Source organism: Camarhynchus parvulus, chromosome 2 (genome assembly GCF_901933205.1).
Source record: "Camarhynchus parvulus chromosome 2, STF_HiC, whole genome shotgun sequence".
NCBI classification, from domain to species: Eukaryota; Metazoa; Chordata; class Aves; order Passeriformes; family Thraupidae; genus Camarhynchus; species Camarhynchus parvulus.
The window spans coordinates 593,349-610,929 of record NC_044572.1 but is presented as its reverse complement, the minus strand read 5'-3'; the positions used below and the strand labels follow the sequence as shown (position 1 = coordinate 610,929).

The 17,581-nt window shown below is 66.8% G+C and overlaps 1 protein-coding gene across 1 annotated transcript; it reads left to right on the top strand.

The window, feature by feature from the left end:
- Window positions 1–6,122: 6,122 nt before the first annotated feature.
- Window positions 6,123–13,501, top strand: CSPG5 (chondroitin sulfate proteoglycan 5). Its single transcript, XM_030971503.1, is given in 8 exon segments — window positions 6,123–6,262; window positions 7,762–8,071; window positions 8,073–9,005; window positions 10,542–10,730; window positions 11,700–11,772; window positions 12,251–12,287; window positions 12,371–12,531; window positions 13,384–13,501. Coding segments are annotated over 7 exon segments (1,752 nt in total). The 5' UTR covers window positions 6,123–6,198; the 3' UTR covers window positions 12,517–12,531; window positions 13,384–13,501.
- The last annotated feature ends 4,080 nt before the right edge of the window (window positions 13,502–17,581 follow it).

Below are 17,581 nucleotides of genomic sequence, written 5' to 3'. Positions count from 1 at the left end.
TTCTGCAGCTCCATCCCTGGGATGTACAGCTCCACCTGGGTGTACAGCTCCATCCTGGGGTGTACAGCTCCATCCCTGGGATGTACAGCTCCATCGGGAACAGCTCCAGGGTACAGCCCATATCCTGGATGTACAGTCATTGGTGTACAACGAAAGCGGGTACGCTCCATCTGGGTGTACAGCTCATCCGGGAGCACAGCTCCATCCGGGGTGTACAGCTCATTTGGACAGCCCATCTGTTGTTCTCTCATCTGGGAGCACAGTCATGAGTAAGCCAGGGAGCGCCATACTGTGTACAGCTCCATCCTGGGTGCACCTCACACTGGGTGTACAGAGGAGCAGCTATCCGGGGAAGCCCTGGGTTGTTGCTCCTCGGGAGCACAGCTCCATCCTGGGATGTACAGCTCCATCCCTGGGATGTACAGCTCCATCCTGGGATGCACAGCTCCATCCCTGGGATGCACAGCTCATCCTGGGAGACCATCCCGGGAGTACCCATCCTGGGATGTACATCCATCCCTGGGATGCACAGCTCCATCCTGGGGACTAATGGGATGAACAGCTGGCATCATCCTTACACTCCACGGATCCGCCACCCTGGCATTGGATGACACTCATCGAGCGGACAGCACACCATCCCTGGGATGTACAGCCATCTCTGGGATGTGTCCATCCCTGGGATACAGCTCCATCCTGGGGTGTACAGCTCCATCCCTGGGATGTACAGCCCATCCCATCCCTGGGATGACGCTCCGATGTACAGCTCCATCCCTGGGATGCACAGCTCCATCCCTGGGATGTACAGCTCCATCCTGGGATGCACAGCTCCATCCCTGGGGTGTACAGCTCCATCCTGGGATGTACAGCTCCATCCTGGGATGTACAGCTCCATCCTGGGATGCACAGCTCCATCCCTGGGGTGTACAGCTCCATCCTGGGGTGTACAGCACCATCCGTGGGATGCACAGCTCCATCCCTGGGATGCACAGCTCCATCCTGGGATGTACAGCTCCATCCCTGGGATGTACAGCTCCATCCTGGGATGTACAGCTCCATCCCTGGGATGTACAGCTCCATCCTGGGATGTACAGCTCCATCCCTGGGGGTACAGCTCCATCCCTGGGTTGTTCTGCTCCATCCCTGGGATGCAGCTCCCTGCCAGCTCCTCTCCCCAAAGCTCAGCCTCACTTTACTCAGGGTTCTCCTTGCAGCTCGGAGCTGTGGCAGGTGATTGTCAAACCTCTCCCCCCTTTTCCCTCTCAGCCCCAGGGGAATGTGGCTCAGGAATGGCAGGGAGAGCAGGAGCCGGGGGCTCTGTCCCTCGGGCAGGTCCTGCAGGGCCCGAGGCTGCTCAGACCCCGGGACCCTGCCCCTGCCCGGGCTCTGCCCCTGCAGCCCCAACGCCCCAGCCCGTGGGCGGCTCAGGAAGGGTTTTTTGGGAAGATCCCAGTTCCAGCACCACAGGACAGTCAGAGGTGGTGGATCTGTGGATTTCTGTGCCTCCTGCATTCCCAAACACGGCTCCTGCTCCGGGCCCTGTGGATTCGGGTGATTGTGGGATCACCGGCTGCGGGAGCAGCCTGGCCGTGCCTGATGGGGCAGGGGGAGTCAGTTCCTGCAGGAAGGGGTTGGGAGCGGCTCCTCCAGGGATCGGTGTCGCATCGGGAATCGTCACCTCGGAGCCAGCCCGGGCGGTGCCAGCCCCAGCCGAGGACAGAGCCGCCCCCGAACCCCGCCTGGCTGAGCCGGGCTCAGCGCTGGGCTCAGGCTCAGCGCCCAGGATGTTGTGAGGCAGGGAAGGGTTCGCGTGTCCGAGGGGCCCGGGCCGGGGCAGGAAACACCAACCTCAGTCCTGGCTCTTTGTTCCAGCTCTTCCTTTTCTTCGCCCTTCTCCAATATTGTTAATGAAAGAAATAAGGGTAAAAGGGGATTTGAGCCTCTCCAGCGCCCGGCTGAGGGGAGGGAAAGGCGGGGAGAGGAGATGGGAGGAACAGAAGCTGGGGGGAAATATCATCCCCTACCCTGTTACCCCTTGGGTCTGGATGCCCCTGGGATCACCACTGGACACAGGAATGGGGCAATCGCTGGTGCTCAGCTGAGGCAGGGAGCTGGGAAGGAGGGGATCCCAGCCCAGCCTGGGCCTCCCCCGGGCCTCGGTCTGTGTGTCCATCCCCACGGGATCCTGGGTCACAATCCGAGCTGGCACCTGCAGCCAGTGGTGCCCCGAGGGAGGAGGGAGGTGCTGGCGTGGGGCTGCCCCCAGCCCCTGGGACATGGGGAGCTGCCAGCTGGGTTGGGCTGGGATGAGCTGAGGGATGAGCTGAGGCTGCCCAGGGTGGGACTGAGCCAAGCACTGGCAGGAGCAGGACTGGGGAGCAGAGCCCCTCCCCTGGGCTTCTGGGGATCCCCAGGCAGGGCAGGATCCACTCCCAGTGCTGAAGTGGGCAGGGAAGGGGTTTGGGGTGAGATCCCTGCCCAGATCCCTGCAGGGATGGACAGGGCTCAGGGATTTGCTCTGGAAGGGCCCCAAATGGGGGCTGCAGTTCTGTCTTTAAAATAATCTTTAATATTCTGAGTGATTCCCCCAGGAAAACCCAGACTTGGCAGCAGCAGCTGGTCCTTCCCAAGTGAGGGAGCTGGTGCTGGATTTCTCCTGCAAGACTGAAGAGCCATCGCTGTCCATCTGTCCATCCTGTCCGTCTGTCCTGCCATCCCTCTGCTGCTGAGGAGGTCCAGCCCAAGGCAGGTTTGTAGGAATGTGGGGGAATCTGGGGGCTGGGCTGGGCTGGGCTGTGCTGCTCCTGGCTTTGGGCACGGGGCTGCAAAGGCTCAGCCCCGCTTTGCCCTGGGGCTGTGGGAGCAGGGAGGCTCTGGAATGGTCCCAGCTGGATGTTCCTGCTCTGCACGGCCCCCAGTGCCCCCCTGAGCAGGGACACAGCACCCAGTGCCCCCAGTGCCCCCTGAGCTCTGCCCCAGGTGGGGTCACACCCTCGGTGCTCCTGCCCACCCTGGCTGTTCCAGAGCCTTGGGAGCAGGGGTGGGTACAGAGCTGTGAGGGCTGTGGGGGCTGCAGGGAACGTCCCAGCCCTGTCCCCCCCTGCCAACAGCGTCTTGTCCCCAGGAGCACCAGGCCCCTCCTCACGGGGCTCTGACCCTCGGGTGACACTGGCTGGAGCCCCCGGGATGTCGGGACCCTGAGGGGACCCTGAGGGTGGGAGGGGATCCCCCAGGATAGGGAACACCCCAGGATGCGGTGCCCCAGGGCTCTCATGGCACACAACCTCGGAGGGGAGGAGCTGTGCTCCAGGACACCTCCTGGCCTGTCCTGAGGAGCCCCCAGCCATGGAGGTGCCCAAGATGTGACCCTGGGGGGCTGCAGGCCTGGAACAGGGGTCCTGGGGTGTCCCTGCCAGCCCCACGAGCTTCCTGCCCCCAGGGGTTACTGTGCGGGCTGGAAGCTCCCAGGGCTGCTGCCCTGCCCACCTCCATCCCTGAATCATCCCCATTGCTGGATCCCATCTCCTCCATCCCAGCACCATCCCAGCCTCCATCCCAGAATCATCCCCATCCCCAGATCCCATCCCCTCCATCCCAGCACCGTCCCCATCCCCAGATCCCACCCATCTTCCCTCGGCCTCTTGCTGCCAGGCTGGGCCCTGGCACTGGGCACCCCCCAGCCATGGGCACCCCCAGCCCGTGGCACCCCCAGCCATGGGCACCCCCAGCCCCTTCCCAGCCTTTCCCAGCCGTCAGGGCCGTGTCCCTCTGTCCGTCCAGGCGGCCCCGGGGCCGGTCCCCTTGGAAACGCATCCAGAGGCGGAAGCCTGGGGAATGCAAAGCAGGTGCAGCCCCTTCAATCCCCTTTGAGAGCTGGGCACAGAGCGGGGCTTGTTCCCAGCAGGAGCCCGGCCAGGAGCCGCTGCTGGGGCAGAGGGGACCCCGTTCCCGGCCCAGCCCCCCAGCCCAGCCCTGCACACACGGCCCGGGGGGTGGGGGGACACCAGGGGGTCCCGCGTGGGAGTGGGGGGCACTGGAATGGGGTCCCTGGGAGCCCCCAGCACTGCCCTGGCATCCTGCACTCGTGTGGGGTGTGTGGGGTAAGGGATGTCTGATGGGGGACACCCGAGGTGGGATGCAGGGTTTGGGATGTGGGATACAGGATTTGGGATATGGGATGTGAGATCTGGGATACAGGATGTGAGATTTGGGATATGGGATGCAGGGTTTGGGATATGAGATGTAGGATTTGGGATATGGGATGTAGGATTTGGGATGTGGGATGTCAGATTTGGGATATGGGATGTGAGTTTTGGGATGTGGGATGTGAGATTTGCGATGTGGGATGTGAGATTTGGGATATGGGGATGCAGGATTTGGGATGTGGGATGCAGGACTTGGGATGTGGGATGTGAGTTTTGGGATATGGGATGCCCAGTGCAGGGTGTGGGATGCCCAGGGCAGGATGCCCAGTGCAGGGTGTGGGATGCCCAGGGCAGGATGCCCGGTGCAGGATTTGGGATGCCCGAAGTGGGATGCCCGGTGCAGGGTGTGGGATGCCCGAGGTGGGATGCCCGGTGCAGGATTTGGGATGCCCAGGGCAGGATGCCCGGTGCAGGGTGCGGGATGCCCAGGGCAGGATGCCCGGTGCAGGGTGCGGGATGCCCGAGGTGGGATGCGGGCTGTGGAGCGGCCATGACAGACACATTCCCGCTGTGCTGCAGGTGGAGGTGCCCAAGGACGCTCGGTGACCTTGGCAGGTCTCCATGGAGCCCGCGGCGCAGGGACAGCCCGGGAGCAGCCGCTGTCCCACCGCGGGGCCGGGGCTGAGCACCCAGAGCAGCCGGGGCTGTCCCCGGGCGCTGTGCCCGTGCCACCCCCACCCTGCGCCGGGGGCACCTGGGCCCGCGCCCTGCTCCCCTCCCGGCTCCTCCCCGGCCTCATCCGGACGCTGCCCCTGGAGCTGGGGCAGGGCCTGGAGCAGCCCCCTGCCCTGCCTGCCCACCCCTGCCCGGCCCCTGCCCGCGGCGCCCGCGGGGACAGGCCGGCGGTGACAGAGGCCGTGGGGACAGCTGGTGGCATCGGGACCAGTCTGGCACGGGCCAGCAATGCCGGGGCCGGGGGACAGGAGGGTCCAAGCCGGCACGGGGGGCTCTGCTGGGGGGGCCGGAGCCCCGCGGTGCCCCCGGAGCGGGCTGGGGGTGCTGGGAGGGCATCCCAGTGCCGGGGCAGGGGGGTCCTCGCCCCATGTAGGAGCAGTTTGGGGGGTCAGAGAGCGATGACGGCGCTGGGGGGTCCGGGATAGGCTCCCCCTGTGCTGGGGGGGTCAGGACGTGTCTCCGGTGCCCTGCTCCAGGAGTGCTGATGCGGGGGTGCCGGGATGTGAACCTGGCGTCCCCCCCGGGACAGTGTGGGGTGTGCCCCCTGTGTCCCCCCGGGACAGTGTGGGGTGTGCCCCCTGTGTCCCCCCCGGGACAGTGTGGGCTGTGCCCCCTGTGTCCCCCCAGGGACAGTGTGGGCTGTGCCCTCTGTGTCCCCCCAGGGACAGTGTGGGCTGTGCCCCCTGTGTCCCCCCAGGGACAGTGTGGGGTGTGCCCCCTGTGTCCCCCCGGGACAGTGTGGGGTGTGCCCCCTGTGTCCCCCCAGGGACAGTGTGGGCTGTGCCCTCTGTGTCCCCCGCCCCAGGGACAGTGTGGGCTGTGCCCCCTGTGTCCCCCGCCCCAGGGATGCTGCTGCCGGGATGTGTCCCTCCCCGAGGATGGCTGGGGGCTGCCGGGGGGTGTCCCCCCGATGCTGGCAGTGCCAAAATGTGCCCCCGGTGCCCCAGAGGATGCCCATGCTGGAGGTGCCAGGGTGTGTGTCCTTCGGTGGTGGGGGCTGTCGGGATGTGTCCCCCTCCGGGGGTGCCGCTGCCGGGGGTCCCGGGCTGTGTGTGCTCCCCGCTGCCGGGGGTCCCGGGCTGTGTCCCCCCGCTGCCGGGGGTCCCGGGCTGCGCCCCCCGCCGCTGCCCGCGGGGTGCCGGGGGGGTGCCGTGCCCGTGCCCGGAGCCGCCGCCGCGTCCGCGGTCCCGCCCCCGCCGCCCGGCCCGGCCCCCGGCTCGGCGCGGCTCCGCTCGGCTCGGCGCGGCTCGCTCGGAGCGGGGCGGGCGGAGCCGCTGCCGGTGCCGGCCCCGTGGCGGAGCCGGGGTCCCTCCATGCCGCCATGGCCCCCCGCGCCCCCCGCGCCCCCCGCGCCCTGGCCCTGCTGCTGGCGATCGGCGCCCTCGGTGCGTACCGGGACCGGGGACACACGGCACGGGCGGGGGGGGGCGGATCCCGGCGCGGGGGGGATCCCGGGGGGGGCTGCGGGCTGGGGACGGGGGGGGGGAATCCCCTTCCCGGGGCCGGATCCCGCTGCTGCTGCGGGGGGGCTGCAGCCGGGGGAAGGTGGATCCCCCCGGGCGGGGGCTGGATCCCTGTGCGGGGGGGGAAGGGATGCTGTTGATCCTGCGGCCGGGGGCTGGATCCCTTCATGGGGAGGGGGGGCATCTGCAGGAGCCAGGGAAGGGCTGGAGCCCCTTGCAGGGCGGGCGGGATCCCGTGCGTGGGGCCGGGTCCCTTGCGGCAGGGCTGGATCCCCGCGTGTGCAGGGCGAGCATCTGCAGGAGCCAGGGAAGGGCTGGAGCCCCGTGCAGGAGGGACCGGATTCCCTTGCAGGGGCTGGATCCTCTCGGGATTATGGGGTGCACTCGCAGGAGCCGGAGGGGGGGTGGATCCCCTTGGAAGGGGCTGGATTCCATTGCAGGGGGAGTCGGATACCCTTGGAAAGGGGCTGGATCCCCTTGCAGGGAGCCGGATCCCCTTGCAGGGGCGGGATCTGGGGCTGGGTATGGGGCGCACTCGCGGGAGCCGGAGGAGGGCTGGATCCGCTTGCCGGGGGCTGGATCCCGGCGTGGGGAGGGCTGGATGCTGCTCTGTGCGTCCGGATGGACAGGCGGGCGGCAGACAGGGCTGATCCCCTCGCAAGGGGCCGGATTCCATTGCAGAGGGGCTGATCCCGCCGCAGGGGCCGATCCCGTTGTGTGGAGCGGCTGCAGCCGCAGCAGCCGAGGGGCTGGATCCCCTCGCAGAGATGGGGCGGGAGCGGGGCTGCATCCCATCACAGGGAGCTGCAGCCCGCTGTGTGTGTGGAGTGCGCTCACAAGAACCACAGGAGGGCTGGATCCCCTTTTGGGGGGTTGATTTCTCTTGGGGAGGGCAGGCTCCCCTTGCATGGGGGCTGGATCCCTTTGCAAGGGGCTGGATCCCTTTGCAGGGGGCTGGATCCCTTTGCAGTGGGGATGGATCCCTTTGCAGGGGGATGGATCCCTTTGCAGGGGGCTGGATCCCTTTGCAGGGGGATGGATCCCTTTGCAGTGGGGCTGGATCCCTTTGCAGGGGGATGGATCCCTTTGCAGTGGGGCTGGATTCCCTTGAAGGGCAGCTGAGGGTGCAGGGCCGGGGGCAGCTTGTGTTGGGGGGGCTGTGCTGAGGGGGGGCGGCACAGAGTTGGGTGTGGGGGCACCCACAGAGCTGGGGGGCTTCTGTGGGTTTCACCCCATCAGTACCCCGGGGAGAGGCTCAAGGATTCGGGGTGCAGCCCCCCCGACCCCCAGGTCCTTGTGGTGCATCCAGGTGGGTGCAAGGTGGAGCAGGTGGGGGACCTGTTGGACCCCCCCGGGCTGCCACATCGTCCCAGGGGTGCGGGGGCACCTCTGACACCTCTTTCTCTCCTTGCCCCCCCCAGCATCCGCGTGGCCCCCCCAAAACTCCAGCGCTGGCGAGGGGAGAGCCTGGGAGGGCTCGCTGGAGAGCAGCCCCCCGAAATGGGACCTGGCGAGCGGAGACCCCCCGGGGGGACCCAGCAACAGCACCAGCGCCGGGGGGGCCGCGGCGGGACCCCAGCTAGAGCCCCCCGGGGGGGGCACGGCCACCACGGAGCCCTCGGCCGTGCCCGAGGCGTGCCCGGGGTGCGCCGGGGAGGGCGAGGCCAGCGCCGTGCCCCCCCGAGCCGTCACCTGGCCCGGGGACGGGGGCACGGTGCCGGTGGCGCTCGGCAGCCCCGAGGAGCCGGGCAGCGGTGACCGCCCCACGCCGGGCTCCCCGCCCGCCCCGGGGGGCTTCGGGGGGCTCCCGGCCGCGCTGCCGAGCCCCCGGGCCCCAGCTCGCCACCGACTCCGCCGAATCCGACCTGCTGCCGGCTGCCGGGGGCTCGGCCGCGCCGCGCACCCCCCGTGCTGGGCGAGCCCGGCCCCGCGGCCGCCGCCGGGGGACTCGGGGGTGCCCCGGGCTCTGGGCCGCCGCCTCCAGCCCGGCCCCGGCGCAGGGGGCCCGCGGCTGGACCGACCTGACGTGGCTGCAGGAGCCCGTCACGGCAGCCACGGGCCCGCCCAAGCCCCCGGCCGACCGCACGGGCTCCGACATCATCGACGTCGATTACTACGACCTGTTCGAGGGGGGCGAGGGACTGGGGGGCTTCCCCGGGGCCGGCCGGGGCGCGGCGGGCTCGGCGCGGCGGCGGGAGCCCGAGGGGGCGGCCACGCCCTGGGCCCTGCATGAGCTCTACGACGACTTCACGCCCTTCGACGACGCCGATTTCTACCCCACCACCTCCTTCTACGCCGACGGGGACGACGAGGACGAGCTGGAGGACGAGGAGGAAGAGGAGGAGGAGGAAGACGGCGGGCTGGAGGACGAGAACGGCTACAGACCGCCCGCCTCGGCCGTGCCCGGCGCCGCGCCCGCCCCGCAGGAGCCGCGGCCCACCGGGCACCGCGCCGCGGCCCCGCCGCCGCCGCCCGGGCTGGCCGGGGGCAGCCCCACGGCCTGGCCGCGGCCCGGGGAGCGGGGCCCGCCCGACAACGGCTCCGAGTGCCGGAGCGGCTACGTGCGGCACAACAGCTCCTGCCGCTCCCTCTGCGACCTCGTCCCCAGCTACTGCCACAACGGCGGCCAGTGCTACCTGGTGGAGAGCCACGGGGCCTTCTGCCGGTAAGGAGTGGGGCCCGGCGGGCTGGGGTGTGGGGCTGGCCATCCCTGGGCTCACCATCCCTGCACCCCATCCCTGGGCTCACCATCCCCTGCTCACTATCCCTGCACCCCATCCCTGGGCTCACCATCCCCTGCTCACTATCCCTGCACCCCATCCCTGGGCTCACCATCCCCTGCTCACTATCCCTGCATTCCATCCTGGGGCTCACCATCCCTGGGCTGTCTATCCCCTGCACCCCATCCTGGGGTTCTCCATCCCCTGCATCCCATCCTGGGGCTCACCATCCCTGGGCTCACCATCCCTGGGCTCACCATCCCTGCACCCCATCCCTGGGCTCTCCATCTCCTGCACTCCATCCCAGTGTTCCCATCCCCTGCACCCCATCCCCAGGCTCTCCATTCCCATGTGTCTCATTCCCAGTCCTTCCAGCCCTTGTGCACCCCCACTCCCAGTCTCTCTCTACTCCATGCATTCCATCCCTGGGCTCTTCATCCCCCCGTACCCATCCCTGGGCTCTCCACCACCCATGCACACTATTCCCAGTGCTTCCATCTCCTGCAACCCATTCCTGGCCTCTCCACCCCTTTCACCTCATTCCTGGTCTGTCCCACCCCAAGTTCCTCATCCTTGGGTTCTCCATTCCCTCTGCCCCATCCCTGGGCTCTCCATCCTCCTGGCCTGGCATTCTCAGTGTTTCCATCCATTGTGTGCCCCACTCCTCATCTCTCCATCCTCCATGCACCCCATCCTTGCAGTCTCCCTCTCCACACTCCATTCCCAGGCTCTGCATCCTCCATGCTCCTCATCCCTGGGCTCTCCCTTCTCTGTGCTCCATCCATGGGCTCTCCCTTCTCTGTGCTCCTCATCCCTGAGCTCTCCCTTCTCTGTGCTCCTCATCCCTGGGCTCTCCCTTCTCTGTGCTCCATCCCTGGGCTCTCCCTTCTCTGTGCTCCATCCCTGGGCTCTCCATGCCCCTGACACCCCGCTCCCAGCCTTTCCATCATTTTTCATTCAATTCCGAGCCCTTGCACCCCCTCGGCAGGCGGTTCCCGGGCTCTGAGTGCCCCGCAGCGCCATTCCCGGGATGCAGGGGGGTTTCCCTGGCCCCGGGCGGCGGCTGCCCAGGAATTAGGTCAGGGCCGAGCCTGCGGGGCGGCCGCGCTAATCGGGCCCGGCAGATTGCGCCGGGAGGCGACGCCGGCTGTGCCGCACGCACCGGGTGTGCCCCGCGGCTGGCACCGCGCCCGGGGGGACGCGGGGGAGCCCTCCCTGCTCCCGCCGCCGCTGGGGCTGGGAGCTGCTGGTGCGGGGCGCCAGCACCGTCGGGAGACCCCGACCCCGCTCCCGGCTGCCCCAGTGTCCCCATCTCGCTCGGTGTCACCCCCTCGGGTGTCACCCGCTCATCCCATCCCCCCCAGACCCCCGTAACCCCCGCAGGTACAAACACCGCATCCCCCGAGGATGCTCCGGGCACGTTTTGGGGCGGGGGGACGCGTTTTGGGGCGGGGGATGCCTCTGAGCGCGTCCCCCGGCAGGTGCAACACGCAGGACTACACGTGGCACAAGGGCACGCGCTGCGAGTCCATCGTCACCGACTTCCAGGTGATGTGCGTGGCCGTGGGCTCGGCCGCGCTCGTGGTGCTGCTGCTCTTCATGCTCACCGTGTTCTTCGCCAAGAAGCTCTACCTGCTCAAGACGGAGAACAGCAAACTGCGCAAGACCAAGTGAGTGACGGGGACACCCCGGGCCAGCCCCGCACACCCCTGCCCTGCTGGTGTCACCGGCACCGCCGGTGCCGCTGGGGACGCGGGGACGGTGGGTGGGAGAGCTGCCGGAGGCGGGGGACGTGGCTGCGGCTCCTGCTCCGCGGTTAATCCCTCAAAGCCGCTCCTGACTGGCACCAGTTAATCTGCCTCGCTGGGAGCTGGGCACGGCGGCGGGGCGGCCATCGGGGACGGTCCGGCTGGGGACAGGGCTGGGGGGTGACGGGGAAGGGTTTGGGGTCACCCCCCCCCCCGGCCACTGCTGGCCAGCTCCTGGAGCAGGGAGGAGGGAGCCTTCCCAGCCGGGTCCCTAATGAGCTGTTAATTAGTGTTTGGAAATGCCAAGTGTAATTAGCAGGGAGGCTCCGTGCCAGTTCCCGGGTCTGCCTCTCCAGCCCTGCCCCGGGCTGCCCTTGCTGCTCTCCTGCCCAGAGCCCAGCTACCCCCAAAACCCCAGAGCTGGGGGCACCGAGCCCCCCAAAATGTCACACTGGGCTCCTTTAGCCGCAGCTCAATCCCTGGGGACATTTAGTCCCCAAACCTCCAGAGTTCAGGACATTTAAGCCTGTAGACCTCCATCTCTGGGTGTACTGAGTCCCCCAAGCCCCCCAGACTTGGAGGCATTTAGCTCCCCAAATCTTCAGAGCTGGGGTTACAAAACCCCAAACCCCCAGAGCAGGGAAGATTTATCCCTCCAAAGCCCTTAGATCTGGGGTTACAAAACCCCAAACCCCCAGAGCAGGGAAGATTTATCTCTCCAAAGCCCTTAGATCTGGGGTATTTAGCCCAGACTTCCAGCCCTGGGGACATTTACCCCCTCAGACCTCCAGTGCTGGGACCAGTTACCCGCCACCCCAAAGCAGGGTCACCCCAAAAGGAGGGCGGGGCTGGGGGGGGTCCTGCTCTCACCCTGCTCTCCTGGCCCCGCAGATACCGCACCCCGTCCGAGCTGCACAACGACAACTTCTCCCTGTCCACCATCGCCGAGGGCTCCCACCCAAACGTAAGGAGCTGTGTGGCCCCATCCCCCCGTCCCTCTTCCTGTCCCGTCCCTGTCCCTCTGTCTGGTGACCTCTGACCCCCCCATGATCCCAGCGCTGCCCTCCTGTCCCCGTCCTGCCATGGTCACAGCTCTGTCCCCTCGCTGCTGGCTCCCCGCTGACCGACACTGGACCGAGGCCAGGCAGGGGGGCAGTGTCACCCCCTGTCCCTTCCCCGTCCCCTCCTGCCTGTGTGGCTCCCCGGGAGCCGCCATCCCGAGCTCCCGATGGCTTTGGCTCAGTGTGAGGGTGGCGGGGTGGCTGTGCCGGTGTTCAGGGAGGGGACAGTGGGGCAGGCGGTGCTCCCTGGCTGCGGCATCGCCGGCAGGAGCGGCGGATGGCCGCGGGTGCTGCACAGTGACACGCTGCGGGTGCTGCCGTGGTTGGGGTGCACCCCCGGCATCCCCGGGATCCAACCTGCTGTCTTTCGACTCGGAACAGAGAGAAGCGAAGGGCTTTGCGGAGCCGGAGGAGGAGCGTAGGTCCCTTTAGCCTTCCCCCACCCACGGCCGGTGTTCCCCGTCTTCCGACCGCCTTTAGCAGCCCTAGCCGCCCTGGCAGGAGGCTCCGGGGCCGGCTCCCTCCCCGCTGCCGAGAGGATGCGCCTCGGGATGAGCTCGGTGCCGCTCCCCGGCACATCCCCCGTCCCTCCGGAGCTGGAGGGCTCGGCACACGGTGCCTGGGACGCAGCAGCACTGCGAGGATGAGGAGGGGTCAGCAGGGTCAGCACCCCCCCGGAAAGGGGTTTTTGGAGGGATCCTGCAGCCAATGGCACCAGCTCGGGACTGGCCGGAGGTCACTGCCCAGGAGATGGGGATCCTGTCCCTGTGTGACGCCGGCCCTTGGGTGTCCCCGTCCGTCTGCCGCTCTCCGCGTGGCACCGGCAGCACCGGAACCACCACGGCCGGCCCGGCCCGGCCCGGCAGGCTCCCCTGCCCTGCCCTGCCCCGCCCTGCCGTGCCCTGCCGTGCCCACAGCGGACCGAGCGGGCGCAGCCGCCGCCCACAGCCGGTGCCGGTGCCGGTGCCGGTGCCGGGGCCGGCGGGGCCGCTCGTGCCGGGGGTGCGGGCCCGGCCCCGGAGCGGAGGATGCTGCAGCGGGGGGACGGCGGGAAGAGGCGTGCCCGGCTTTGCCAGCGGCGCGGGGGCACGGGCTGTACGCTGAGGAACCGCAATAAAGCCAGCCCCTCTGGGCTCCTGCCAAGCGCCGGCAGTGGCTGCTTGTCGCGGGGACGCGGCGATGCGCCGGGCTGGGGACGGGAACCGGGCGGGGACGCTGGGCGGATGGCCCGGGGGGATGCTGTGCCCGAGGCTGGCACGGGCTCCTAGGCTGGCACAGCTCCTGGGCGCTTTGGGAGCCGAGGTGGGGAGGCTGTGCTGGGGGACGGCGTCACCGCGGGGGGGTCGGGCCCTGTCCCTGTGCTGCGAGCGCCGCGGTTCCCCCGTGCCGCCATCTGGGCTCGGAAGGGACATCTGTCCCCCCAGCGGCTCTCTGCGAGGGGTCAGTGGGACGTGGGTGCCCTCGCTGGGTCCCGCCCCATCCCGGCCCCGCCCTGACCCCCCTCTCTCCCGCAGGACGATCCCAGCGCTCCCCACAAGCTGCAGGACTCGCTGAAATCCTGCCTGAAGGACGAGGAGCCCTTCAACATCCACAACTCGACGTCGCCCAAGCACGACGGCGGCAAAGGGGAGCAGGACGTGGGGGAGCTGAACTGCCTCCAGAACAACCTGACGTGAGCGGCGGGCCCGGGGCGGCGGCGGGGCCGGAGCCGGGCTCAGGCTCCCCCGAACCGCAGCCTCTCCTCCCGCCCCGCGTCCCTCCCGCTACGTGGCATGCTTTGGTGTGTTTTGTACCGAGGAAAACAAAAATTCCAGTAATAATTCGGCCGTGTCGTGGGGGTGTTTGGTTCGTGCTCCGTGTTTCTCGCTTGGGTTCGTTCCGCGCTGTGATTTCTAAACCTTTGCCGTCCCGCAACTGACTTTTTTTGTACTTTTGCCCCACTTTTTTTGAAATACAGGTAAAAACAACAAAAAAGGTGAAAAAAAAAGTAAGATCTTGAAATAAATAAACCTTTTTTTTTTTTTAAAGTTAAGCCTCTTGCCGGTGCCTGCGATCTCCCAACATGGCCATCCATGTCTCCCGACAGGGATTCAGCCCCTGATTCCACAGGGTCCCATCTGAGCGTCACCCGGGGGTGGTGGGTGCCTGGTCCCCCCTTGTCACCCTCTCCAGGCACTTTCCTGCCTCTGCCAGGCCCGGGGTGCAGCTCATCCTGCCACCCTGCACATGCTTGGGATGTCTGGTGGGACACCCGGGATGTCTGGTGGAGGTGCCTGGGCTGCTCCGGGGTTTTTGCTCCATCCCTGTCCCCATAAGGTCCCCGCAGACAAGGTGACTGCACATGGGGTGATGGCTCTCAGCCACTCCTGCTCCAACAGGCTCCTCCAGCGGAGCCCAGGGTGGGATTTGGTTATCCCAGGGTTATCCCCTCCGAGGGTTATCCCCCCCAGCTCCCAGTTCCCATCTGTGTGGAGGAGAACCGGTGCCACCGTCCCAGTGGCTTTGGTCAGGTCCCTGTGGCCATGCCCTGGCACGGAGCATGGCACAGGATCTCCCCAGGGACCCCAGCACTCCCACCACCCTCCCCTCGTGGCTCCCTCTTGCTTCCAGCAGGAACCGATCTCTCCTGGGTTGGGATTCACGCCCGTGCCAGTGCTCGGGGTTCCCTGGAGAGAGGGCACGAATCCATCCATCACCCCCGGAGCCAGGGGGGCGGCTCCTCGGGGCAGCCACAGCCCCGCGGGCACGGATGTTCCGAGGCGTCCTGGGAGCCGCTGAATAATCAATTCTCGGCTTGCTGGGGGGATTAAGAGCGAGGAGCGGTGGCGGGAGCCGGCAGCCGATCCCGGCGGGCACGGCGGGCGGCTCAGCGGTGTGGGATCCTCAGAGCTTCCCCCTGGCTGCAGCATTTCCATCACCCTGCCACGAACTGCTGCAACAAAACAGCGGGTCTGGTCTCTGCCAGCCCCTTCCAGCGCAGGACAGGAGCTCTAGGACAGGTAAAACCATGGATAAAGCACTGGGAATGTGGACACTGCAATGGAAAGGGCGGGATGAGGACAGGAGCTCTAGGACAGGTAAAACCATGGATAAAGCACTGGGAACGTGGACACTGCAATGGAAAGGGTGATGTGTTGGTGGAGCAGAGAGGAGATGCTGATGTCTGAGCAAACCCCCAGGACAGCTGGGGTGTCCTGGAACAGGCAGAGCTGGGCATAAGCTTCCCGTGGGATGGGAGGGAGGAAGGGAAAGGGAGCTGGACTGGGAAGGGCATCACTGTGACAGGAGAGGGTCTGTGCTCGTGTATGAGGAGAAGAAATGGCTGAGTGAGGACAGGGATGTTGGAGGGGATTGGGAATCCCAGAGCGATGCAGTGCTGTGGGTGAGGCAGGGCAGAAGGGGCACTGCAGGATGGGGAAGGCCATCATCCATGCCCAGCTGCCCTTGGAGGCAGTCAGAGAGGTGGGGTGCAGGGACACATGGAGTGGGGTGGGGCAGCCAAGGACAGAGTCCAGCCAGGGCTGGTGGGACCTGGAATCCGTCTGCTCGTCACTGGGATCCTCCCTCACGGTGCCTGTGGGTCTGTCCAGCTGGACACTGCCTGGGGAGACACTGCCCATGGTGTCACCAAGTGTCACAGTGCAGAGGTGAGGCTGGCACAGCATGCTGGGGACAGAGCCACCATGGAAGTGAGGGTGACACAGCACAGCCCGTCCATCCCAGCACAGCCCATCCACCGTGGATGGTGTCACTGCAGGGGACACTGGCACAGCTCATCCACCGTGGATGGTGTCACTGTGCAGGTGACATTGGCACAGCACACCCACCATGGATGGTGTCACTGTGCAGGTGACACTGGCACAGCACATGCACTGTGGGTGGTGTCACTGCAGGGGACACTGGCACAGCATACCCACCATGGATGGTGTCACTGTGCAGGTGACATTGGCACAGCACACCCACCATGGATGGTGTCACTGTGCAGGTGACACTGGCACAGCTCATCCACTGTGGATGGTGTCACTGTGCAGGTGACATTGGCACAGCACACCCACCATGGATGGTGTCACTGCAGGTGACACTGGCACAGCACACCCACCATGGATGGTGTCACTGTGCAGGGGACACTGGCACAGCACACCCACCATGGATGGTGTCACTGTGCAGGTGACATTGGCACAGCACACCCACCATGGATGGTGTCACTGTGCAGGTGACACTGGCACAGTACACCCACCATGGATGGTGTCACTGTGCAGGTGACATTGGCACAGCACACCCACCATGGATGGTGTCACTGTGCAGGTGACACTGGCACAGCTCATCCACTGTGGATGGTGTCACTGTGCAGGTGACACTGGCACAGCACATGCACTGTGGGTGGTGTCACTGCAGGTGACACTGGCACAGCACACCCACCATGGATGGTGTCACTGTGCAGGTGACACTGGCACAGCTCATCCACTGTGGATGGTGTCACTGTGCAGGGGACACTGGCACAGCTCATCCACCGTGGATGGTGTCACTGTGCAGGTGACACTGGCACAGCCCGTGCACTGTGGATGGTGTCACTGTGCAGGTGACATTGGCACAGCCCATGAACTGTGGATGGTGTCACTGTGCAGGTGACATTGGCACAGCATACCCACCATGGATGGTGTCACTGCAGGGGACACTGGCACAGCACACCCACCATGGATGATGTCACTGTGCAGGGGACACTGGCACAGCCCGTGCACTGTGGATGGTGTCACTGTGCAGGTGACATTGGCACAGCCCATGAACTGTGGATGGTGTCACTGTGCAGGTGACATTGGCACAGCATACCCACCATGGATGGTGTCACTGCAGGGGACACCATCACAGCCCATCCTGCACAGTGTCACCATGGAGCTGAGGGTGGCATGGCACAGACCCCCAAGCCTGGCACAGCCCATCCATCCTGGACGTGCCACACAGAGGTGCCACCTTGGAGTGGTGCCCACATTCCCTCCCCAGCCGTGTTTGTCCCTCGCAAGGAGCCCCGCGTGGCCGGTGGGCAGTGGTGGGACAGTCCCCTCTGCAGAGCCAGGCAGTGGCTCCTCTGTTGCGGGGCTGTGAGGGATGACCCAGAGGGGCCCTGGATTCAGGAGCCATCCTCAGCTCCAGCTGCCCACCCCCACGGGCTGCAGGGGGTGGCATTCAGGACCAAAGTGGGTCACAAGGATTCCAGCAGGTTTAAGGGTGCTCCTGCTCGTGCCCGGGTTGGGAGCACTGGGGGGTTTGTCCCTGTGTCCTCCCGCCCTGGGGCATTGCTCTGAGCCCATCACTTGCCCACGCTGCTCCCTCAGACCCTACTCACCTTCCTGGTGTGCTCCTGCTTGCCCCAGGAGGGCACAGCCTCCGTTCCTGTTCCTGCTCTGGGGTCAGTGTCCCTCGTTCCTGCTCTGGGGTCAGTGTCCCTCGTTCGTGCTCTGGGGTCAGTGTCCCTCGCTGTGCCTCGGTGCCGCCAGCCCAGCCCAGCCCAGCGCTCATCCCCTCTGCCTGTCCCAGGGGAGGGAGCAGCGAGGCTCGGGGTGCCCGGGGCTGTCCGAGGGCTCCATCAGTGCCCGCTGGGACACCGGGACACGGCACAGGGCGGGGAGCAGGCGCCGTGCTCGGAGCCGCCTGCACCGGCCCTGCGGAGGAGGAGTTTGCCTCCAGCGAGCAGAGCAACACATGGGCTTTAATCAC